The sequence below is a fragment of the Elgaria multicarinata genome, chromosome 21 (genome assembly GCF_023053635.1).
Source record: "Elgaria multicarinata webbii isolate HBS135686 ecotype San Diego chromosome 21, rElgMul1.1.pri, whole genome shotgun sequence".
In the NCBI taxonomy this organism is placed as follows: Eukaryota; Metazoa; Chordata; class Lepidosauria; order Squamata; family Anguidae; genus Elgaria; species Elgaria multicarinata.
In genome coordinates this window covers 14,144,555-14,169,182 of record NC_086191.1, presented here as the reverse complement: position 1 = coordinate 14,169,182, position 24,628 = coordinate 14,144,555, and the positions used below count along the sequence as shown (strand labels likewise).

Below are 24,628 nucleotides of genomic sequence, written 5' to 3'. Positions count from 1 at the left end.
TTTAGCTTGGAGACAAAGTAAGTAAAGAGAAATGATAGAGGTATAAAATTATGTCTGGTGTGGAGAATATGGACAGGGAGACCTTTTTGTCCCCTCTTTTCCTAATACTAGAACCCCATGGGGGTCATCTCATCATAGAATCATAGAATAGCAGAGTTGGAAGGGGCCTACAAGGCCATCGAGTCCAACCCCCTGCTCAATGCAGGAATCCACCCTAAAGCAGCCCTGACAGAGGGTTGTCCAGCTGCCTCTAGTGTGGGAGAGCCCACAACCTCCCTAGGTCACTGATTCCATTGTCGTACTGCTCTAACAGTCAGGAAGTTTTTCCTGATGTCCAGCCGGAATCTGGCTTCCTGTTACTTGAGCCCGTTATTCCGTGTCCTGCACTCTGGGAGGATCGAGAGGAGATCCTGGTTGTGCTTTTTATACTGTATTTTGTATTTGTGCTTTTAACCTGTTGGTTGTTTTATCATGGTTTTAATTTTTGTCAACCGTCCAGAGAGCTTCGGCTATTGGGCGGTATAAAAATGTAATAAATAAATAAATAAATCCTGGCCCTCCTCTGTGTGACAACCTTTTAAGTATTTGAAGAGTGCTATCATGTCTCCCCTCCATCTCCTCTTCTCCAGGCTCAACATGCCCAGTTCTTTCAGTCTCTCTTCATAGGGCTTTGTTTCCAGACCCCTGATCATCCTGGTTGCCCTCCTCTGAACACGCTGATTGGTGGGAGATTCAGGACAGACAGAAGGAAGGACATCTTCACATGCAGAGTCAAACTATGGAACTCACTTCCACAAGATGGAGTGACGGCCATACGTTTGGGTAGCTTTAAAAGGGGGTTGGATAAATTCCTGGAGGAGAAGGCTATCCAGGGCTACTAGCCCTGATGGTTATATGCTACCTTCAGGATCAGAGGGAGTGTGCCTATGGACACCAGTTGCTGGGGAACATGGGCGGGAGGGTGCTGTTGCACTCATGTTGTGCTTGTGGGATTCCCATTGGGGGCAGCTGTTTGGTCCCTGTGTGAACAGAGTGCTTGACTAAATGGGCCCTGGGTCTGACAGCAGGGCTCGTCTGATGTTCTTATATTTGAAGGTTTTGCCGTAGCAAGCTAAGGCCTTACTTCACCTGTGCAAAACCATCTCCATTCGCTAGTGAAGAATATACGAAGGTAAGAAAGACGTGTCAGTTTCACTGGGTGGCAGTGGAGAATGAAATCGACCAGTTCTTTGACAGGTACAAAAATATGGGCTCTGCCGGGAGTGTGTGGAGAGAGCATGGACAGAGTGCTGGACTAGATGGACCCTTGGTCTGTCTTCTGATGTTCTTATGGGTTCCTTTCAGAGCAGCCCCACCCCCACCCACTCCCCCCACCGGGCCACAGAATGGGCTGTGATTCATGGGGATCCCCCCAAAAGACTTCCCTGGGTGGTTGGGGGGTGGGATCTGCATGAATCGCAGCCCAGTCAGGTCTTCTGATGGTTTTATGTTCTTAACCTCCTACTTTGCGCCATCTGTGCTCCCCGCTCCCAGGTTCCTCCTTTGCGCCCCTCCCCGATTCTCCCCTCGTCTGGTTGACGGCGGAGGAGCCCCCCTCCCGTCCCGGCCGGCCTCTAGGCTGCAGCAGGCCCGGCCCGAGGGTCGTTGGGGGCGGGCAGCAGCGGCGGCCAGACGCGGCCTCTTCCCGGGCTGCGTACCTGCACGCAGCTGCCGAGGCCGGCTCCTCCCCGAGCGCGCCTCCTCTCCAAGGACGGGGGAAGGCGAGTGCCGCGCGCCTTGGCCGCATCCTGCCTGATGGAGCCGGGGCCGGACCGCCGGGGGCCGGGCCTCCGTCCTAGGTGAGCCTCCCCGGCCCGCTTCGGGGGGGGGGGGAAGGGGTTCCGCCCTGGTGGGGGGCGAATCCGGTCCGGATTGTGTCCCCCGAGCTTCCAATGTGTCCATTGGAAGAGATGTAGGACTTGGAGAAGGAGGGGTTACCCAGTCCTCGTCCTCGGGACGCGCGGATTTCTGGGTGGGTGAGAAAAGAGGGGTCCAGGTTGGCTTTTCAAAAACCCCCTTCCTATGGGATCTATCGGATTTGCAGCGCCACGACGCAACCGGGAAAGACAGCGGGTGAGGAAGAAGGGCGGCCGTGCCTCTGAGCTTGTGCAGAGGGCTCCCTCCCTGAAAGCTGAGTGTAGGCCATCTCTGTTACAATCCAGCGCCCGGCTGTTGTGATGGCTGGAGAATGCTGGGTGTTGTAGGAGGTTTTTTTCTGTCTAAGCATGCATAGGATCGCACCTTTAGGCTACGCAACCTTCAGGTGATACATAGCCATCAGGCCTAGTAGGCCTTGACAGTCTTCTCTTCCATGAATTTGTCTAATCCCCTTTTAAAGCCATCTAAGTTTTGTTGTTCCCATCATTATATCTTGTGTCACCAAATTCCGTAGTTTAACTTCTTTCATGCATTGATTTGTTGCGTTGATATCCCGCTTTTTTCCTCCAAGGAGGCCAAAGAGGCATGTGGGATTCTCCTCCTCTCCCTTTTATCCTCGCAGCAACCCTGTGAGGTAGGTTAGGCTGAGAGGTAAAGTCATCCCAGCAAGCTTCATGGGCGAGTGAGGATTTGAACCCAGGTCCAATGCTCTAACCACTACACCACACTGGCCCACCATCCAGCTTTATAGGATAACCCCACTGGGTTGGAATGGGGCGACATACAGCCCTCCAGTGACTATTCAATTAGGTCTCACTCTCGGTATCCATACCACGAAATTCAGGGACCGGCACCCCTGGCCTACACTGCACAGTTGTTGTGAGGTTTATTGAAATCACGAGTCGGATCCAGACGTAGTCTGAGTAGACCCACTGACTCAGGTTAAGCATAGCACAGTGAAGTCCCCGTGATTCCAGTGGGTCTACTCCAAGTATGACTGAGGCTGGATCTTATTCCCATGTAGACGAATCTCTTTTTGAATACCCTGTATCAGTGTGAAGATACGATATTAGAATAATTCTAAAAAAAACCCCAATACCAGTCATGTGTAGGGACAGGAGAAATTGCAGAAACTAAGGGTAAGCCCTGAGCATTGCTCAAAATATTTGCAAGGGTAAAAATCTCCCACCGCTCTTGGCAAATCCCTCATTCTAATTGCACAACCCTGAACGTTGGTCAAAGGGTGCTAAATGGTGTAACGTGAGTAGACTCATCCTATATGTGTGTGTGTGTGTGTGTGTGTGTGTATGTATAAAGAAAGGATTTGTTTTTCCAGTTGTGAATTGCTATCTGTGTATTCCCGCCTTTGTCCTGGCTTAAGGGCTTATCTATATGGTGTTTACTTTTCTTGTCCTTGTAAAAGCACAGCGTTCTCCCCGCTCATGTAACACTTTATTGCCTACTTTTGATTGGAGCGTTCAGAAGGAAAGAACGGATTCCGGTACTCCCATATTGAAATGTTGCTTCATTTTATTTATTTATCTGTTAAGTCGCTTTCCCCAACCGGATGCCCACCAGATGTGTGGGACTTTACTGCTTACAGAAACCTGGCAGGGGGGATTCTGGGAGCAGTAGTTCAACACATCTGCTTTTCTCTCTCCCAGGTGCAGCTGTGTTTTGACAGAGGGGAGACTTCCGTGGCCTTTCCTGCCTCCGGCTTCAGGATAACCCTTTTCCGATGGCTTCCCAGGGGAGACCCAAGGATTCGTAAGTAGCCGAGCTGCGTTACGTCCGATTTCAGAGGATATAAGTTGGAAAGGAGCTTAGAATATACCCAGCTTCTGCCTTGTCCGTGGAATCTCTTCTTGAATGCTGAGGCTGAATCGTAGGATATGAGAACAATACGGGGGATACCCTTGAGCATATGCAGAGTGCCATTTCCTCCAGCCCTAGAGCTCCATGTGTCAAAATTTTGTAACGTCTCAAAAGGAGGTTGAGTCGTGGAGGAGGAGGCTTTCATGGACCAGTTAATGTCTGGCCTGCCAAGAAGTTAGTTTTTTGAGTTACTGAAAACGCTTTCTTGGGCAAAGGTTGCAATAAGCCAGTGGGATGTAGCCCAATAATTCAGTGTGTGTGAACCCCTAGTTTTAAAGCCATAATGCCAGTCATAGTTTGAAGAGGATGAAACCTCTTGGGAGGTTGTAAAGATAAAATGGGATGACCCCCATGGACCAGGCTCTGAGCAGGAAACAAAACAAAACTGCTGTTGGCCTACAACTCCCATCATCCATAGCTGGGGATGATGGGAACTGGAGTCCCACACCATCTGGTGGAGGGCCCCAAGTTCCCTACCCCCACTGAACAAAGTGTCGTCCCGTCTCCCAGGCACAAGATACCTTTGGTGCTACCTTGATTGTTTAATCATAACTATAATAATAATAATTTGATGTTTTCTGCTCTGCGCCTAAAGAATTCTGTGTGACTCCCAAGCTGGCTTACTCCCCCAGCTCGACATGAATTGGGGCAGTTACGTAAGCATTTTGTTTGTTTTTAGAAGAGGCAGCTATGACAGTTTGTATAGATGTGTCCTCTTGCTGCTGTTTCGTTTTCATGTAGTCAGTTATGTGTTTGGGAGAGGCAAGGAAGGAAATACGGCACACCTGGCTGGGTCAATTTGCATAGATTATAGTTTTAGGTTGAAAGGTATTGAGTTTCCAGCTTTCCTGGCCAGGTGCACAGCCTCCTTGTCGTGTCTCCCCGCCTGCATTTCGGGGGCAAACCCTTTCCCTCTCTTCCTCCTCCAAAACTTGATTTTCTGGTCTAGAAACGGCCAAGGAACTGCAAACATTTCTTTCTTTAACAAAGTACACCGTTTCTCTCTCTGCTAGGGGCAGGAGTGGGTGGTGATAAAGGAACCAAGGAAAAACAGCCACCAGCCAAAGACATTTTTATCTAGGAAACCTTTGGCCTGTCTGGTTTAGATTTTGTCGTGTCTGTTCTCTCTCCAGATACATTATGGTGCAATCCTATGCATGTTTAGACAGAAAGAAAAGTACTACAACTCCCAGCATGCCCCGGTCAGCATGGGATAAGAAAAGATTCCTCTATTTTGACCAAAGTCTCTCTCATCTTTCTATCCAAACCGTTAGGTTCCATTGTGTGGGGATCATCTTCTTCCTTCTCGGCCTTGGAACTCTCCTTCCCTGGAATTTCTTCATCACGGCCATCCCGGTTGGTGCTTTGATTTCGATACTTTTCTGGGCAACCGGACTGTTGCGGGGCTCAGCTAGGAATCGCCCCACCCCTGGATTTTTCCCAGCTCAGTTCCCCTTTGTATATCTCCTTCTCGTTGTTGTTAATACATCATAATGAATTATTGTTATTATTTATGGGGAATTCTGTGTGCATCACCACTCTCTTGTACTTTTCCTCCCCCAACTGGGCACCCCCCAAATGTTTGGGTCTTTTTACCCATCAGTTAGCATGGGCAATGATCAGGAATACTGAGAGCAGAAGTCCCACCGTGTCTCCGAGGGTGGGAAGGAAGTAGTTCTCTAAATGTTTTGGACTTCAACTCCTGAGCTAGATCATAGAATCATAGAATCATAGAATAGTAGAGTTGGAAGGGGCCTATAAGGCCATCCAGTCCAACCGCCTGCTCAGTGCAGGAATCCACCCTAAAGCATCCCTGACAGGTGGTTGTCCAGCTGCCTCTTGAAGGCCTCTAGTGTGGGAGAGCCCACAACCTCCCTAGGTAACTGATTCCATTATCGTACTGCTCTAACAGTCAGGAAGTTTTTCCTGATGTCCAGCTGGAATCTGGCTTCCTGTCACTTGAGCCCGTTATTCCGTGTCCTGCACTCTGGGACGATCGAGAAGAGATCCTGGCCCTCCTCTGTGTGACTACCTTTTAAATATTTGAAGAGTGCTCTCATGTCTCCCCTCAATCTTCTCTTCTCCAGGCTAAACATGCCCAGTTCCTTCAGTCTCTCTTCATAGGGCTTTGTTTCCAGACCCCTGATCATCTGGTTGCCCTCCTCTGAACCCCCTCCAGCTTATCTGCTTCCTTCTTGAATTGTGGTGCCCAGAACTGGACGCAATGTGAAGGATTGTGCTGTTAAGCTGTGATAGATCCAGTATCTGGGCAGCACATGATTTCTCCCTAGGCCAGGGTCTGAGGTTCATTGCTTGGCATGGACTTACTCGGGAGCAAATTGCTTTCTTTTCCTTTTCTTTCCTCCTGATGTACATGCTTGTTCCGGCTTTCTCTTCACCATGCAAACCACCTCCTTTCCTTTCCTTTCGTGTTTTGAGTGTCCAAGTCCAGAGGGAAGGAATGAAGTTGGTCTGGCTTAGCTTCTGTCCAACAGGGATGAAGGGAGTGCCTCAGGGCACGCGCAAAGCGCCCTTGCACCATGCAATTGAATAGCCACTTATTACCTTGCACGTATCTCCGTTCAGAGGGGATTGCTTTCAAGCCTGACTCACAGCCAAGCAAGCCCGCGTCCCGACCCTCACGTTCTTCTGGGGTGATTCCACGTCAAGGACACCCCCACAAATAAAACCTTCTCCTCAGTATTTTCAGGCCCGTCTCATTTTGGGGAACTGCTCGGTTGGCGAGGAGGATGGGAACTGGACGTCGGAGAGCCCTGGGCCTGCACCTCGCTGCAGCGATGACTTCAACTTCAGCAACTGGCTGGCCCTCCTCTCCCAGCTGCCTTTGCTGCTCTTTACTCTTCTCAACTCGCTCCTCTACCAGTGGTGAGACGGACGCGTTCACACGATTTTATCCCAGCAAAGCTCCAGGGTCCCGTCCCGAGACTGTGTCCCCGCCCCCCCACCCCGCCCACTCCGGCTCCATCCACGCTCTCCCCTTTCCGGGTTGTTCTCTATAGCTTAGCACTTACCGAAGTATAGAATCATAGAATTGTAGAGTTGGAAGGGGCCTACAAGGCCATCGAGTCCAACCCCCTGCTCAGTGCAGGAATCCACCCTAAAGCATCTCGGACAGATGGTTGTCCAGCTGCCTCTTGAAGGCCTCTAGTGTGGGAGAGCCCACCGCCTCCCTACGTCACCGGTTCCATTGTCGTACTGCTCTAACTGTCAGGAAGTTTTTCCTGATGTCCAGCTGGAATCTGGCTTCCTTTAACTTGAGCCCGTTATTCCGTGTCCTGCACTCTGGGAGGATCAAGAAGAGATCCTGGCCTTCCTCTGTGTGACAACCTTTCAAGTATTTGAAGAGTGCTCATGTCTCCCCTCAATCTTCTCTTATCCAGGCTAAACGTGCCCAGTTCTTTCAGTCTCTCCTCCTAGGGCTTTGTTTCCAATAAATCAGTTCTGTAAGTGACTAGCGACGGTAGGGCCTTGATTGTGTTTTCCTTGGAGACGACCCTGCGAGGTAGGACCACGACTGTTTACGTCGTACGCAGGGCTGCCGGCAATCGTGCCCTGGAGCACTCAACCTCTTCCTTTCCTCTCTTACAAAGCATTCCGGACAAAGTGCGGATCGTGGGTAGCCTGGTTGGGATACTGGTCCTCTTCATGCTGACGGCCATCCTGGTCAGGGTGGAGATGACGCCCCAGAGCTTCTTCTCCGTGACCATGGCGAGCGTCTGGTTCATTAACTGTGAGTTTGCGTGGTCTGGGGCCCGTCCGTGTTTAGCTTGGGGAGGAAGAAGTTGCGAGGCAGTGTGGTGCAGTGGTTAGAGCAGGCGCGTTGAATCTCTTTCGCCCTAACCCATTTCGTAGAAGCGCTCGGGCGGAGGTGGGTGGAGCTGGAGGCAAGAGGGGTGTGGCCAAAAAGCTGTGTTGCAGCTTCTAGCTCTCATTGCCTTCGAAGAGGCATTTCAGGTTTTGAGAATAGGGGGGAAACTGCATTAAAAACCCAGGAAACAATCAATAGTTGGGGGAAAGTGGGTGGGTCATCTCGGGAACCCCAGAGGGCTGGATTGGGAAACCAGGCCAGAGGCTCCCCACCTCTGCTTTGTGTCAGGCCGAAATTCAACAGGTGCGGCTTTCCCATCACCATGAGTTCTAACAGCAATTCTGTTTCCACCCCTCACCCCTCACTGCCTGTTTTGAACAGCTCAGTTCTGAAGATTTAGTCACCATCCGGTTTCTCTGGGGCTTAGTTGCCTTCAGTCCCAGGGCACGGTCCTGGGACACATGAGCTCATCAAGAAGGAAACTTGCCTTTGGGCATGTTTGGAGTGTGTTTCCTTTACCCCCGGGTAACAGAATCCAGCCCCCAAGACACCCCCCCCCCAGGAACCAAAGCTTGTAGAATTTATTTATTTATTTATTTATTTATTTATTACATTTCTATACCGCCCAATAGCCGGAGCTCTCTGGGCAGTTCACAAAATTGCAGGGGGCATTTCGCTTGAATCCTGTGCTGCTGGTATTCTCATTCACTGCTTTTAAATTATATATCGTTTTAACGTGGTTTATGGTTTAATTTGTTTTTAGCCGTGTATATTTACTGTTTTTATTCCGTATGCTTTTATCTGTACGCCGCCCTGAGATCTTATTGATATAGGGCGGGATATAAATGTTTTAAATAAATAAATAAATAAATAAATTCTCTTCTATCTCCTTCCCCGTCTCTCTCCAGCCTTCTGTGCCGTCCTGCAAGGGAGCCTTTTCGGGCAGCTGGGATCGTTTCCGCAAAGCTACAGCACTCTCTTCCTGAGTGGCCAGGGGATGGCGGGGACCTTCGCTGCTCTAGCCATGTTGCTTTCTATGGCCAGTGAGTATCCCGATGAGTGAGGAAGATAGAAGGACCTAGAAACCACGTCCTATGGAAAAGATCAGAAGAGCAGAGCATCTTTAGCCTGGGGGAAGGGAAGAGCCAGCGGAAACAGGATTGCGCCCTGCACATATCTGAAAACAACAGAATGGAATTTAATAGGGATAAATGCCAAGTTCTGCACCTAGCAAAAAGAAACCCAATGCACCATTGCAAGATGGGGGATACTTGGCTCAGTAATACTGCAAGCGAGAAGGATCTTGGAATTGTTGTAGATCGAAAGCTGAATATGAGCCAACAGTGTGATGTGGCTGCAAATAGAGCAAATGCTATTTTGGGATGTATTAATAGAAGTATAGCTCTCAAATTGCACGAGGTACTGGTTCTCCTCTGTTCAGCATTGGTTAGGCCTCATCTTGAGTACTGCGTCCAGTTCTGGGCACCACAACTCAAGAAGGACACAGATAAGCTGGAGGGGGTTCAGAGGAGGGCAACCAGGATGATCAGGGGTCTGGAAACAAAGCCCTATGAAGAGAGACTGAAAGAACTGGGCATGTTTAGCCTGGAGAAGAGAAGACTGAGAGGAGACATGATAGCACTCTTCAAATACTTGAAAGGTTGTCACACAGAGGAGGGCCAGGATCTCTTCTCGATCCTCCCAGAGTGCAGGACACGGAATAACGGGCTCAAGTTACAGGTAGTCAGATTCCGGCTGAACATCAGGAAAAACTTCCTGACTGTTAGAGCAGTATGACAATGGAACCAGTGACCTAGGGAGGTGGTGGGCTCTCCCACACTAGAGGCCTTCAAGAGGCAGCTGGACAACCATCTGTCAGGGATGCTTGAAGGTGGATTCCTGCATTGAGCAGGGGTTGGACTCGATAGCCTTGTGGGCCCCTTCCAACTCTACTAGCCTATGATTCTATGATCTCAAGGTCTGTCACTCAGAAACCGGGGCAGACCTCTTTCGCTCCAGAGATCAAGGCTAGAACCAAGGGGGTGGGAATGTCATCGTAAAACTATACATCTTCATCCTTTTGAACCTACTGACCCTGGTTTCCTGCATCTAAACCTTTTAACAGCTGCGAAGTCATGCAAGGCGCAGAATTGGAAGTTTCCAAAGCCACTTTTTAAAACCAAATAGCTCCTGGACGTTGTAACTTCTCCTTGAGAGGGAGTTGTACCCTTTCTCAAAGATCCAGGATGTCCTTTTCGCTTTTTAAAGTCGGGCGACACTTACAGAAAGTCTGGGTAGCCACACCTTAGCTCCATGGCCTGCCTTTAATTTTGGGGGAGCTCTTACACTGTAGTCCAGAAAGAGCACAGGAGAAAGGAATTTGCGTCCCCCTCATTAATCTTGTCTCGTTGGTCTTTTTAGGTGGCTTGGACTCTCAGACTTCTGCCTTAAGCTACTTTGTGACTCCCTGCGTCGGGACGCTGATCTCAATTGTGTGTTATCTTTTGCTACCTCACAAGGTTAGACAAAACCCTCTTTCCCCTGACCCCCAATCCCCAGTCCTGAAAAAATAAGGGGGACGTCCTTTGGCTGGGCTCGAGGCAGGAAGGGATGCATGACCTCACCACGGAAAGTGTACGATCTCTGTAATGCGGACCTGAGATGTAAAATCCAATTGTCCCCCCTGCAACTCCTGGTTAAAAAGTACAGTAATCAAGGAAAGCAGCCTGGCATTTAACAACGCTCCTGGTCGCCATAGGCGAACCGGAATCCCATGCAGGCGAGTTCCTGAGATCAATGTAACATGAGAAGTGCTCTGTGAACGCCGTCGTTGCGTCTTGCAGAGACGAAGGGGGTAGATCCAGGAACGCCTGCCGTTGCAACAGCGCTAGCCTTCTGTCTTTGCAGGATTTTGCCCGTCACTACCTGGAGAAAAGAACCCCGGAAGAACCAGGCTGTGAAATGGAGACCAAAGCTGGGCTGCTTTCTCCTGGTGGGCTTTCTCTGGAGGGTTTCTTCAAATGTTGACTGCCGGCATTGTTTTAATATGCCACTTTGCCATGTGTTGACTGGTCCCTCGTCCTGTTCTTTGTATCTCTAGTGGACGGCCCCCAAGGAGAACTGCTACACCAGAGTAACGGCAACATTGTGGTCCTAGAACAGGCAGGCTTGAAATGTCCCCCGGAGATGATGAATGGGAACGGAGGGGCAAACCATGGGCCACCCAAACCGTCCGTCCTTGGAGTGCTCAAGAAAGTAAGAGCTATAACCACAGCGCAATGGTAGAATGTATGGTAATGAACGAAAGCAGCCTGACATTTAACAGCGTGCCTGGTCGCCCCAGGCGAACAGGAATCCCATGCGGGTGAGTAGTTCAATCCCCGACATTTTACATTGAAAAGGAATTTCATCTCACTCGATGGAAAAGACCTGTCTGAGAACCTGGAATGCTTGTCAGTCAACACTGTGCTAGGTGGTCATATCAGTATCTCCATATGTCCTTATAGTGGGCAATTTCCATGTGTTGGCTGGGGAATGCTGGGAGTTGTAGTTTTTTCCCTGTCTAAACATGCATAGGATTACGCCTTTCATGTTCTTGCAGAGAGATTGTTCAGTCCTTAGATGTGGACATTTTGGCATCAATAGTACCTTATTGTTTCTAATTAAAAAAAAAAATATATTCTATTTATTATTTATTTTTATGCCACTCCTCAGCCGAAAAGACTCCCGGAGTGGCTTGCATATAATCAGCAAAAGAAGGCAGCCCCTTCCCTGCAGGGTTACAATCTAAAAAGACATGACACACAAGGAAAAAGGGAGGGGGAGGGAAGAGGAAAAATGTGATTGAATGGCTGGACTTCACCCTCTCATCTCCTTCAGTACAGTCAGTTGGAATGGCTAACAGTGATGTATTTATTATTACATTTATATCCCGCCTTCTTATTTATTTATTTATTTATTTATTTTATTACATTTTTATACCGCCCAATAGCCGAAGCTCTCTGGGCGGTTCACAAAAATTAAAACCATAATAAAACTACCAACAGGTTAAAAACACAAATACACTTGTGAGGAACTTGAGGCCGCTTACATAGGCCTCCTCCTCTCCAGTTTATCCTCACAACGACCTTGTGAGGTAGGTTAGGCTGAGAGTCAGTGACTGGCCCAGAGTCACCCAGCGAGCTTCATGGCTGAGTGGGGACTAGAACCTGGATCTCCCCAGTCCCAGTGCAAAATTCTGAACCATTACACCACACTGGTACTTTGGTGATGACAGTTAGCAGAGAAAAACAAAAAGGCAAAACAGAATGAGCGTTTACACATGCACACAGAGGCTTAAAAAAAAAAGACAAAAAAGACCACACCTTTCTTTAGTGAAGAAAAGGTTAAATGGTTTACTCATAATATTCTTGCATAAAAATGCAGGTACAGCATAAAGTTTCAAACATAGTTTGTTCAGTCCGTTTCTTGCTTCCAGCAATGGAGGAGGTCAGAAAGAGTGTGTGTGGGGGGGTAGGGGTGAAGGGAGGAGCAGGAAACTGCTCCGTAGGCTGTAGAGGTGCTAAGGGTAGCTATTCCCAATTCTGCCCTGAGTGTTGGGTGAAGGCAGGGCCAGGATGAAGGAACGGGGCCACAGTTTTGCTAGGGCTCTGTCTGACTCTGTCTTTGTGTTTCAGATCTGGCAGCTGGCCCTGTGTATCGTCATGGTCTTCTCCGTCACCCTGTCCGTGTTTCCTGCCATTACTGCCAGTGTTGCCAGCACATCTGAGAACAAGACCTGGAGTAAGTGATGGGGGCTTTTGGGCGAGAGATGGGATGGAGAGGTATAATCATACAGGGAGAAGAATGAACTTTTTGTTTGAGTTTTTAGCAACTGCCATTTCCCCCATAATGGGAGCATTTGCTGGGTTCTCTGCCTGCCAAGTCTTTCTAGGGGAACCAGAGTCTCAGGAAAGGCGCCAACTAATTCCACATCTTGCATTGAGACCACGACCGTCTCATAACAACTGCAATTCTGTGTCCCATTCTCTTCCTCACCCTCAATTTCTCTTTCCTTTCTCTCCATGTCAGGCGAGTTCTTCACTCCTGTCTGCTGCTTCCTTCTGTTCAACGTCATGGATTGGCTGGGCCGTAGCGCTACGTCCTATTTCCTCTGGGTAAGTGATAAGAGTGGTGATGGTGTCAGCAGTGGGATTGTCTTCCAGCTTAGGTCTGCTCCATGTCAGGGACAAGCAGCACGACCGTTGCCTTGGAGGAAATCCCAAGGAGTCATGTTATTAGTCTCTCATAGCAAAAATGAGGAGGAGGAGGAGGCTTGTGACACCTTCAAGGCGAACAATTTTATTGTTGTATAACCTAAGGAAGAGATCTTGGGGTTGTGGTGGACGGCTCGATGAAAATACTGACCCAACGTGCAACTGCTGTGTAAAGGGAAATTCTGTGTTGGGCATAGTTAGGAAAGGAACTGAAAATAAACCTTCCAAGATCATACTGCTCTTAAACAAATCTATGGTGCGACCACACTTAGAATACGGTGGATAGTTCTGGTCACTACACATGAAAACGAGATTTTGCAGTTGGGAAAAGTGCGGAAAAGGGCAATTAAAATGATCAAGGGGTTGGAGGATCTCCCCTATAAGGAGAGGCCGCAGTGTTTGGGACTGTTTAGCTTAGAAAAAGGGTGAGTGAGGGGAGACATGATAAAGGCGTACAAAATTATGCATGGTATGGAGAAAATGGAGAGACATTTTTCTCCCTCTCCCATAATAGAATCATAGAATAGTAGAGTTGGAAGGGGCGCACAAGGCCATCTAGTCCAACTCCCTGCTCAATGCAGGAATCCACCCTAAAGCATCCCTGACAGATGGTTGTCCAGCTGCCTCTTGAAGGCCTCGAGTGTGGGAGAGACCACAACCTCCTTAGGTCACTGGTTCCATTGTCGTACTGCTCTAACAGTCAGGAAGTTTTTCCTGATGTCCAGCCGGAATCTGGCTTCCTTTAACTTGAGCCCGTTATTCCGTGTCCTGCACTCTGGGAGGATCGAGAAGAGATCCTGGCCCTCCTCTGTGTGACAACCTTTTAAGCATTTGAAGAGTGCTATCATGTCTCCCCTCAATCTTCTCTTCTCCAGGCTAAACATGCAAAGTTCTTTCAGTCTCTCTTCATAGGACTTTGTTTCCAGACCCCTGATCATCCTGGTTGCCCTCCTCTGAACATGCTCCAGCTTGTCTGCGTCCTTGAATTGTGAAGCCCAGAACTGGACGCAATACTTTAGGCGAGGCCTGACTTGGGCCGAATAGAGAGGAACCAATATCTCACACGATTTGGAAGCTATACTTCTATTAACGCAGCCCAAAACCCAATGGGATCATCCCATGAAGCAGATGGGTGGGAGATTCAGGACAGATAAAAGGAAGGACTTCTTCACACAGGGCAGTGTTAAAACTATGGAACTCAGTTGTTTATTTCGTTTATTAAAGTATTTGTACCCTGCCCTGTATCATTAAGACCTCAGGGCGGCAATGTCGCGAGGCCACCGATGGCTGGAGGAGAAGACGATACGCTTGTATCAATGGCTACTAGTCCTCAGGGCTACCTCTAGCATCAGAAATTTATTTAGAACTTAACTAATAAACTGGGAATTTTTTTTTGTGTTTGTGTTTTTACTCCTTCCCAGCCGGAGAAGTTTCTGCGGCTGCTCCCCGCGGTGGTGGGTCTCCGTCTGCTTCTAGTTCCTCTCCTCTTGCTGTGCAATGTCCCTCAGCGCGCTTACCTGCCCATGCTGTTCCGCCAGGACGCCTGGTTTGTCCTCTTCATGGTGGTCTTCTCACTCTCCAACGGCTACTTCGTCTCCCTCACCATGTGCCTGGCACCGAAGTGAGTGTGGGGACCGGTGCCGCTTTCTCCCCCTGAAATACTCGGAGGGGCGAAAGGCTTAACGGGAGGTCCACGCTGGTGGATTGTTCTTCTTAATTTTAAAGAAGTGAGGGAGGGATAAGATGAAGGGGTAGATTCAATTTCTGAGAAGATCTTGGTGCAGGGCACATCCAGTGGCGGGTAAAGCCAAAAAGACCGCCCCAATGTAGCTTAAAAGCTATATTAAGTAAGACTTAAGAGAGGCATTTCAGTCTTTTAGAATTGCAAGGGGGATGCGTGAAAGCCAGGAAACCCTGAAATGATCAGTGGGGGGGGGGGGAGGGGAGGGGCTGTCTGGGGGAGGGGCGTGGCCATCAGGGTCCTGAGCCTCCCTATCCCAGTAAGGGAACCAGTGACCTAGGGAGGTTGTGGGCTCTCCCACACTAGAGGCCTTCAAGAGGCAGCTGGACAAGCATCTGTCAGGGATGCTTTAGGGTGGATTCCTGCATTGAGCAGGGGGTTGGACTCCATGGCCTTGTAGGCCCCGTCCAACTCTGCTATTCTATGATTCTACGATTCTATAAAGGCTTCATCCCACGTACCTGTTTCCCTTGAATTATCCCCTACAGCGCAAAGCTTGGAAAACAACAAATGATTCGCTCCTAAACAGGTAGCAAAATAGGTCGGGTAGCACAATTAAAGCAGGATGCCTGGGAGTCCTTCACAGTGAAAGCAGATTATAAGCTGGAAAACGTCAGAGTCCTTTGCACGCAATTCACAGTGATTGCACAGTATAACGCTGGTGTGATAAAGCCTCTAAAGCTCTCTCTTCTTCTCTTCCCCAGGCAGGTCCAGCCTCAGGAGAGTGAGCTGGCTGGGGCCATCATGACCTTTTTCCTGGCCCTAGGTCTCTCCTGCGGGGCTGGGTTGTCCTTCGTCCTCAAGGCCTTGCTGTGATGGACGCCACCCTGCCGCTAACAAACCGTCAGAACACCTTGAAAGCTTGTGGGGAGGGGGGGCCTGATGGGCGGGGCTTCATTTTGCTTCAAATCTCCCCCCTCCCCGTGTGGCAGCTATTAATCTCCCGTGTATGGGGAAGGTGGAGGGCAGGAAGGGAGAATGAAGGGAACACTTCCGTCTATCTCTGTGTGTGGTTTTGTGTTCGCCCGATCGCCCTCCTCTTTTGTATGTATTTTATGACCCGCTCCTGGGTTTTCCCAGCGAGAATTCTCAAGACCCCGCTCCTCCTCGTGCAAGCGGAAGGTCCGGGCAGCTTCCTGCGTTGCAGCGCCTACCCGAAACGCACAAAAAGGAAGGCTTTGTAAGTTTCGCACACTTCGCTTCTCTCTCTCTCTCTCTCTCTCCGCTCGGCGTTCGCACACATGACGCGCACAATCTCTTTGGGGGGTGCCCTGCCTTCTGTAGCAGGGCACCCCCAAATTCTCTCCTCCCTTCCTGTCCTGCCATGATTTGGCAGCTTCAAACTATCCGCGAAAACCACAGGGCTAGAACCCCGCCTTCCTCGAAACGAGTTCCGCGAGACGTCAGATTCTGCGGCAGCTTTTCTAACGCAGAACCAACGAACAAATGAATGTAATTTGTTTCAGTCCCTACTGTAAATGGGGTTTCATGGGGCTTGAACCCACGGACGCCTGAAGTATTTATGTCCACCCCCTACCCTAATGGTGGTGGTTTCAAAGGCTGGTCCGAGCAACATATAAAATATCCAGGATTTTGGGGGGAAAACATAGGAAGAGAGAAGAAAGGAACAGGGAGACACTTCCCCATGCTCCAGAAAGAGGTATAGAATTGGTGAGAAATGGTAGAATGCATCTTTAAACTAGGGTGTGAGATTTAGTCTCTGATGAAATAGTTTTATGGGGGAAAGTGGGGGTTGTGGCACAGAAAGGCAAAGTGATGTTACTGTATGCTACCCTCCAGATGTGTTCTGCTGGGGGATGACACATCTGGAGGGTATAATCATAGAATCATAGACTAGCAGAGTTGGAAGGGGCCTACAAGGCCATCAAGTCCAACCCCCTGCTCAATGCAGGAATCCATCCTCAGCTAGGAGGGTGCGGTTGGGGAGAGAAAGGCATATAATACTCCCTATCAGGTATTTCCTAGCTATTCCGAAGACTTAAGGAAAATGACGACAATGAGTTCTCATGGAAACACATCCCCGGAATGTTCTTGGGCTGTTAATACTACTTTGTCAAGTGCTAGACTCTGGCCAGGTATTGCTTCAAGGTAACCCTGGTCTTTTTTCTCAGACATCTGATAGGAAAACGCACACAGGCCCTGTTCGGAAGACACGTTAAACCACGGCTTTAACCATGATAAATAAAGCAAAATTCACAGTGGTTAAAGCTGTGGTTAAAGGTGTCTTCTGAACAGGGCCCACACACACATATATTTCAGTACAACTGAACTACATCAGTCTTGCTATCTACTTAAGCAATAATATAATATACTAGCTGATATACCCGGTGTTCCTGGGGGCCCTCGTGCATATACAGCGTGAATCTCAGCACAGAAGGGCCTTTACATCTATAGCTGTGTGCATAGAGGCCATCTCAATGGAAATGTTTCTCCTGTATTAGAGGTTACTTATGTGCACCAGGTCAGGGAATGGGTTGTGCGGCACAGTGCGTCTAGTCTGTTGCGTTTCTCAGTAATGGTAATGCCTGAACCGGGCTTGAGGCTCGCTTTTAAATAAATAAGGGTACAATCCTATATATGTTTAAACCAAGAAAAGTCCTACGACTCCCAGCATTCTCCATGTTTGCTGGGGGATGCTGGGAATTTTAGGACTCCCCCCCCCTCCTTTGTCTAAACATGCACAGGATTGTGACTTTAGTGACTTAATATTAGCTTTATGAAGGATCAAAGGGCAATAGTGCTACTATGTTTGTTTGTTTTTTAAAAATAGGACTATATATTTTACTGTTTGTGGTATGAGTACTTTTTTTTTTTAGACCAGGTCTTTGTGGGTGACTCTGTTTAGATTCAAGTTTTGTTTTTAAAGAATATTTCTGTTGCATGCACAGTGTGGAATTATTGCGGTTATTATGGCTAGCTGCTTATTCCTTCGCCAATAAAGCCTTTAAAAAAAATCAAAATCTGAACGATGATTTTGTTTCTCCATTCCTTTTTTTAAAAAAACCAACATCTCCCCACCCCACAAAAAGTCACCTTTGCTTTGTCCTCCCTCTTCCTCGGTGTCCATAATTGAGAGGCGGGAGGATCTGGGAGGTAGAATGGGTACTGCTGCAGTGCAAGAATCCTTACCTGCCCTGGACAGACTTAAGACCCCTGCCAAATTCTCCAGGTAATGCCGAAAGGCAATGACCTTGTATCAAATTATAAGTACCTGGAGGAAAAGGCTATCAATGGCTATTAGTACTGATGGCTATGTTCTACCTCCAGTATCGGAGGCAGTAAGCCTATATGCACCAGTTGCTGGGGAATGTGGGTGGGAGGGTGCCTTTGTGCTCCTGTCCTGGTTGTGGGTTTCCTATGGACAGTTAGTTGGCCGCTGTGTGAATAGGTTGTTACACTTGAAAGCTTTTTTTGAAAAAACATATTATTATTATTATTATTATTATTATTATTATTATTATTATTATTATTATACACCTTCATCCCTTTTCCCAAAATTGTAATATTTCTTGTACAGGTGTACATCCTTTCCCTCTTAACAAAACAAATTCCAAAAATGGTTTCCATATAATCTCAAATTCATTATAATTGCACCTTCCTTTTTCTATTTTAATATTACATGTTAATTTGTCATTGATAGCTATATCCCATAATTCTTTATACCATTCCTCAATCTGATATTCACTTTGTATCTTCCATTTCCTAGCTATTATTAATCTTGCTGCTGTTAATAAGTTCGTAATCGAATCCTTAATAGGTTGTGTGCAGTTCACCCCATCCTTTATTGACAACAGTGCTACACTTGAAAGCTTTGCCATATCAAACTAAGGCCTACTCTGTGCAAAAACGTCTGAACAACAGGCGCTCACCTTAACCAAAAGTTAAACAATGAGTGGCTACAAAGTTAAAGAAACAATGAAACAATAAACTTATAGTAAAAACAATCATATATATATATATATATATATATATATATAAAGAATAAAATGTGGAACACTTTTTAGAAGCACACACACAAAAGTAATAAGCATACGAACAACAGTAATACAGTCAAGGGGACGTGCCACAACTCGTTAAAAACGTCAGTTCAGGTACGTACGTACTTTCAAAACAGCTGAAATTATCGATCCTGTTGTTAACCTCTGAGACACTCATTATTATTATTGTGTTGTGTATGTTATCTTTATTTATTTTAGCTATCAGGCCACTGAAGAAGATCGCAAGTCGAAACGCGTTTGGCCTTCACTTACAGATATTGTGGAGAAGGTTTATTACTGCATCATTGTTGTTTGTAGGCTTATTACTTTTGTGTGTATGCTTCTAAAAAGTGTCCCACGTTTTATTCTTTATTGTTTTTGCTATACATTTATTGTTTCATGATTTCCTTAACTTTGTAGCCGCAATCATATATATATGATTGTTTTGTGCAAAACCAGCTCAGGAAGAACTTGTCAATTTCACTTGGTGGGTAGAGAATGAAATCGACCAGTTCTTTGACAAATACAAAATGTGGGCTCTACTGGGCTAAACCAAGGAGTGTGTGTGTGTGGGGGGGGAGCATGGACAGAGTGCTGGACTAGATGGGCCCTTGGTCTGACCCAGCAGGGCTCTTCTGATGTTCTTGTGGGTTCCTTTCAAAGCAGCCCCCCACCCACTCACGCTCCCCTCCCCTCTGCCACAGACTGGGCTGTGATTCCTGGGGATCCCCCAGGACTTCCCTGGGCCCCCAGTAACAGGGACACTTCGGGGAGAGCCACGTCCTCGGCCTTGTGTTTCCCCCTTCCGCTAGCTGGAGGAGCGACCCTTGCGGGCTTTCTTTCCAGCCCTTCTCTGCTGAAAATATAACGCGCAGCTCCATGCTCAAAAGGGAGGAAGCGACGAGGGTGGGATTCGAACCCACGCGTGCAGAGCACAATGGATTAGCAGTCCATCGCCTTAACCACTCGGCCACCTCGCCCCTGCCTCTTCCACCTGGTCGGTAGCTGTTTTCCTATGGGGTGTGCGCGCACAGGGTGGGGTGGGGGAGACACTGTGCCCTCCTGGTCTCCATGCTTTCTCTCCACCCCAAGATCTCAGTGTTCCCCCCTCTCTCTCCCCGCTCCTCCACTCGCTGTGGAGCAGAACCACCCACGAGCCCCCCCCCCCCAAAAAAAACACCCCTTCCCAAATCAACCCACCCACAGCGCAAAGCGAAAGCGCACAGGGCTCATTGCGCACGTGCGTCCCTGGCGGAGGGGAGGGGAGGGGAGGGGAGGAGGGGTCGCAGAAGGGGGGGAGGGCAACGTCAAAGCGGTGGTGGGGAGGGAGGCAGGGCTGTGCCTCCTTGTTGCAATGCATCCTCCTCGTGAGTAGAGGGCGCTGGAGAGGGACCCCCCCTCCCAATCTCTCCTTTTTTCCAAATTCCCAAATCCTGGGCTGTCACCTCTCCAAGGGACAGGCGGCAGGAAATGTGAAGAGTTGCAGAGGAGGAGGAGGAGGAGGAGGAGGAAGCAGCAGCACCGGGAACGGATCTTTGGATTGCTCTCCGCGCTGGACTTCCATGAAGTTTTGAGTTTTTTCATTCAAAGGCAAGGAAGCAGAGCTGATGAGCCGGGTCTGAGACCCCCCACCCCAATATCCATCTCTGCCCCCTTCCCCCTTTGCGTTCTTATGCCCATGCACTGCTCATGCTTCCAGGTACTGGTGGCAGCGCTAGCGCTGGTGGCCGGCTTGCAGCTGCTGTACTTGGCCCTGCTGTCTGGGCTTCACGGGCAGGACCAGCGTTCCCGCTATGCCGAGCTTTTCCAGGGGCGGCAGCGGCTGCCCGGGGACGGGCACAAGGAGAGGCTCAAGAAGGTCCTGGCGAGCGGCGGCGTCCTGGATGCCAGTGGGCAGTACCGCATCTACCGCGACATGCTGCGGGGCTCGTGGGACGGCCAGCGGGGCCCGGACGTGGTGCTGGTCACGCACACCAGCCTGGGCAACTTACACCACGCGCAGCGGCTGGCGGAGCGCTGGCGGGGGCCCGTCTCGGTAGCCCTCTTTGCGCCGGGCTCGGCCGAGGTCCGCCTGGCCACGGCCATGGTCTACGCCTTGGGGGCCCTCTGCGCCCCGGCCCGCCAGCTGGTCCGCCTGCACCTGGTGTGCCACGCCGACCAAGCGGCCGCTTTCCCTGAGCCGGCGGACGGCGGGGAGTTTGCCCGCCTGCAGAGCTGCGCGGACGTCTTTGCCAAGCTGGTGCGCGTCGGGGCCGGCCGGCGCAATTACGCCATGGAGGTGGCCAACGCTTCTTACCCCAACAACTTGCTCCGCAACGTGGCTCGGGGGGCGGCGGAGGGCCACTGGATGCTGGTGGTGGACATGGACATGGTGCCCAGCGAGGGCCTGCGGGAGGCCTTCTTGGCGTTACCCAGAGCCGCAGAGGAGGGCACGCCGGGGGTCTTCGTCGTGCCGGCGTTCGAGATCCGCCACACCCGCCGCATCCCTGGCACGAAGGCAGAGCTCTTGCAGCTGTACCAAGTGGGCGAGATCCGGCCGTTCTACGAGGAGCTGTGCGCGCGGTGCCAGGCTCCTACCAACTACTCCCACTGGCTGAATCTCCCTACGGGCGGCCCGCTCCGGGTGGCGTACGAGGTGGAGTGGCAAGACCCTTGGGAACCTTTCTACATCGGCGCCAGCTCCGTGCCACGTTATGACGAGCGCTTCAAGCAGTACGGCTTCAACCGCATCAGCCAGGTAAGCTACGCTGGGGAAGGGACCAGATTTGGTCGGCTTGGGAGCGGGGGTTTCGTTCTTGTGTATTCCATGCTGTCGTCGCTCTGTCCTTTCCTGCCAGGCCTGTGAGCTCCACGTAGCTGGCTACCGCTTCTCGGTGCTGAGCAACGCATTCCTGGTCCACAAGGGCTTCAAGGTGGCGGGCGAGTTCCACGCGCAAAAAGACGCCGAGAACCAGCGCAACAAGGTGCTCTTTCGGCAGTTCAAGCAGGAGTTGAAGACCAGGTACCCTGACTCTCTGCGGCGATGCTGACTTCACGTCCCCCTTCAGGTGGAGAGGGTACTGAGGCTCTTTCGAACTGCGGGGAAACCGTGCGTTGCACACTGCCTCAGCAGAGACGTCCAGCTCAGGATGAGACCCACTCCTGTGCCGGGTGGGAGGGTGGGTGTCGCTGGAGAATAAACCAGTTGTTTACAGTTCAGTTATCCCAACCTCAAGGGGTAATTCAGAGATCTGTGGTTGTTAAAGGAGAAGAAACAGCTCACTTCCAGGTAAACAGTACCGGGGGTCACCTTTGATGGGTGTTCATTTTTTAAAAACACAGGTACAATGAACTATTCTGGCTTTTTTAAACAACAACAACTACTTCCTGTTATCTTAGTATACAAATCCTGGGATAAAACCCCGAGATAACTATCTTTGGAGATTGATTGTGTGAATAAGCGTTCTGTCTCACCATTTCTCTTTCTAGTGTTTACAGACATTGAATGTCCCCACCCTGGTCAATTTCTCCCTAATGGGCATTGTGAATAAAAAGCCTGTGGAATAAGGTCTGATGTTTTATGATAATTAATTGAGGTGGGGACAAATCAGAGGAACTAGACGTTGGTTCTGAGGTTGTGAAGTGAGATCTTCTAGTGTGGTGGGGAGAAAGAGGCCTAATCTTGGCACGATGGGTTACCTGCCCACTTCAGCAGCGGGTCACTGACACAGCTCTCCTTAGCCTTGCCTCTCATCTTCACCTTTGCAACCTGTTTGTTCACCTGCCTCTCACTCCGGCTCAGACAAAGGTGGTGCTTAGTTGGTAGAAGCAGCAGACGCCACGGCCTCCTTGATCCCTGGCTTTCTGCCTGTCAAGCAAGCAAGCAGCAGCCATGATGAAGAAGAGTAGTAGGAGGAAGAGTAGCTGGTGACAATGGTGGCAAGAAAGTAGATTCATTGACAGAGGGAGCCCATGGAGGTACCCTTGGCTTTAAAGACCCTCAAAAACCTGGAACTGGACCCGTGACGTTGCTTCTCTACTTGGTACCCTCCGTTTCTTTTTCTGTATGAATGTAGTAAATATCCTGATGTACCTCCAGGGACAGGAGGGGAGAAGCTTGATTTATTTCTTCCCTTAAACATTACAATCCGCAAACGAATTAAAGTGGAACCGGTTGGATTTAAAATGCTCTCAAAATCCCACTGATCTTGTACTGAGCGTCCCACCATAAATGGTTTGTAGGAATCGTTAAATGTAGCCACTCATGCCATCACCCAAGAAAGGATAAGGATTTGCAAAAAACTATGCTAATTTGTATATAGAGAGATGCAAATTTAGAAATAATTACTATAATATAATAGGATTTAATGCATCTTGCCATCATATTGAGGAAGACTGCGACCAGATGAATTGTGTGCCTATCTGTTGTAATTGTGAGCGGCAACTAAACCCCTTTAATCCAGACTTGAATTGGACTGCAAACAGAAGTTGCCTGCAAATAGAGAACAGTCCTCTGTAAATTAGGACCACTGTACATAGCTGGTGAGGACTGGGTGGGTGGACAGCACGCTTTAATATTCTCAAATGGCTCAAGGCATTTTTACAATCTAAAAGAAAGGAGACGCAAGGAGAAGGAGAAGGGGAGGGAGGAGGAAAAAAGCAAGCTCAGTTCTTAAAGTTACAGTTCTTATCATGGGATGGAAATAGTTTAGGTAGCCTGACAGAATGGCTTTCAGCCAGGTGTCCATTGAGGAAAAGCCAAAGGCAGGTGGGTCTCAGCCAAGGTAATGGAATCCCATGCTTTTCTCCTCCCTCTGCTCTGCATCCTGATGGAATCGCCGTTGGTTCGGTGACAGATGGGGAAAATCAACTGCATTTGTGTTTTGGTACCCTCACTAGAGTGAGATTTGGATTATCATACGAACATGATGTTTTAAAAACGTTTTAGGGCATTCTTTTAGTGGGGCTGGCTTACTCCTTTCCTTTCTAACTTGCGATGAGGATCCGCTCTCTCTGTCACGTTGCACAAAACGGATGTTTCTGTCTTCCACGAAGAACAAGTAACCTGCATGACCCCAAACCTTCTGTGACAAAATCTAGAACTCTGGTAGAGTTCTGGTAGAGCCTGGTCAGTCATTTCATGGTCTTTGTCTTAGTCACTGTACCCAACAGAGCATGGTGTTATGACAGTGAGTCCCTGTGTTGATGTGGCATGTCACCATTGAGCATAGTTCAGCATCAAGAAGCGAGTGGATGTGGTCATGGCCACCCATTTGGATGGCTTTAAAAGGGGTCTGGATAAATTCCTGGAGGCAAAAGCGTTCAATGGCTACTAGCCCTGAGGGCTGTGTTGCAAAAATAGCTCGTTCCCTGGTGTACCAAGTCCAGTTCAGCACACGAGGAGGAGAGGAGATGAAGTATGGGTCAAACAGCGTTTATTCTGCAGAATAAATTGGTACTGGAGTTAATTGCTGCAAAGCATGTGCCTACCCTCGCAAGGGAGGTAGCTAGGTATTTATACACAATCTTCTCAAGCGGCCGCATATGCAGGCACCATCTAACAGGAAATTCCTAGCTGAAAAGAAAGAACATGGAAATACAGTCTCTGTTCTTTTGGCAAGCATCTGCTAAAAGAGATAGGGACTCACTGTTCTTTAAGAGAACATTCACTTGATTTCGGTTATCTAAGAATTTCTTGGCTTCTTAGACATTTCAATTCTGCAACATTTTGTTAGCGACTACTGTAGGTTACTCTGGTTCAGAGCTGGGCACTTTTTGTCAACAGTTGTGTGCTGCCGCCAGTACCCGAGGCAATAAGCCTGTGTGCACCAGTTGCTGGGGAACATGGGTGGGAGGGTGCTGTTGCATCCGTGTCCTGCTTGTTCATCCCCGGCCGATGGCTGGTCGTGCCACTGTGTGAACCAAATGCTGGACTAGATGGACCCTGAGTCTGATCCAGCATCAGGTCACTTTTGATGTTCTTAAGCGAGGAAACCTCGGTTCAAACCCCTTGCGCAGCCACAGAGCTCAAAGG

The 24,628-nt window shown here is 49.2% G+C and overlaps 3 protein-coding genes and 1 non-coding gene across 8 annotated transcripts in view; 3 read left to right on the top strand and 1 right to left on the bottom strand.

Annotated features, from left to right (window-relative positions):
* The window catches only part of LOC134412386 (zinc finger protein 208-like), a 489,474-nt gene that overhangs the window by 187,052 nt on the left and 277,794 nt on the right, over window positions 1–24,628 (top strand). The window lies entirely within an intron of this gene.
* Window positions 1,771–17,574, top strand: SLC29A2 (solute carrier family 29 member 2). Of its 4 annotated transcripts, none has more exons than XM_063145798.1 (13): window positions 1,771–1,838; window positions 3,582–3,684; window positions 5,067–5,148; window positions 6,494–6,678; window positions 7,404–7,543; window positions 8,530–8,664; window positions 10,043–10,140; window positions 10,529–10,613; window positions 10,722–10,876; window positions 12,298–12,403; window positions 12,692–12,777; window positions 14,298–14,497; window positions 15,322–17,574. In XM_063145798.1, exons 2-13 carry the CDS (start codon window positions 3,656–3,658, stop codon window positions 15,431–15,433), a joined length of 1,413 nt encoding a protein of 470 aa, XP_063001868.1. In that variant the 5' UTR covers window positions 1,771–1,838; window positions 3,582–3,655; the 3' UTR covers window positions 15,434–17,574. The 4 variants fall into 4 exon arrangements, with proteins under 4 accessions (XP_063001868.1, XP_063001869.1, XP_063001866.1 ...); XM_063145799.1 differs by lacking the exon at window positions 1,771–1,838 and adding an exon at window positions 3,393–3,418; XM_063145796.1 differs by lacking the exon at window positions 1,771–1,838 and having other exon boundaries at window positions 3,478–3,684.
* Window positions 19,514–19,595, bottom strand: TRNAS-GCU (transfer RNA serine (anticodon GCU)). Its single transcript has one exon. It is a non-coding gene; the product is annotated as a tRNA-Ser (tRNA).
* B4GAT1 (beta-1,4-glucuronyltransferase 1) overlaps window positions 20,121–24,628 on the top strand; it is a 169,441-nt gene continuing 164,933 nt past the window's right edge. The window contains exons 1-2 of one of the 2 annotated variants that reach the window (XR_010026407.1): window positions 20,121–21,352; window positions 21,453–21,707. Coding sequence is in view for 1 of the 2 variants with exons in the window: in XM_063146208.1 (XP_063002278.1) it covers window positions 20,288–21,352; window positions 21,453–21,644 (1,257 nt within the window). In the remaining variant the exon portion in view is untranslated. Of the gene's footprint in view, window positions 21,353–21,452; window positions 21,754–24,628 lie in introns of those variants that run through there. The other variant, XM_063146208.1, reaches the window with a different exon arrangement.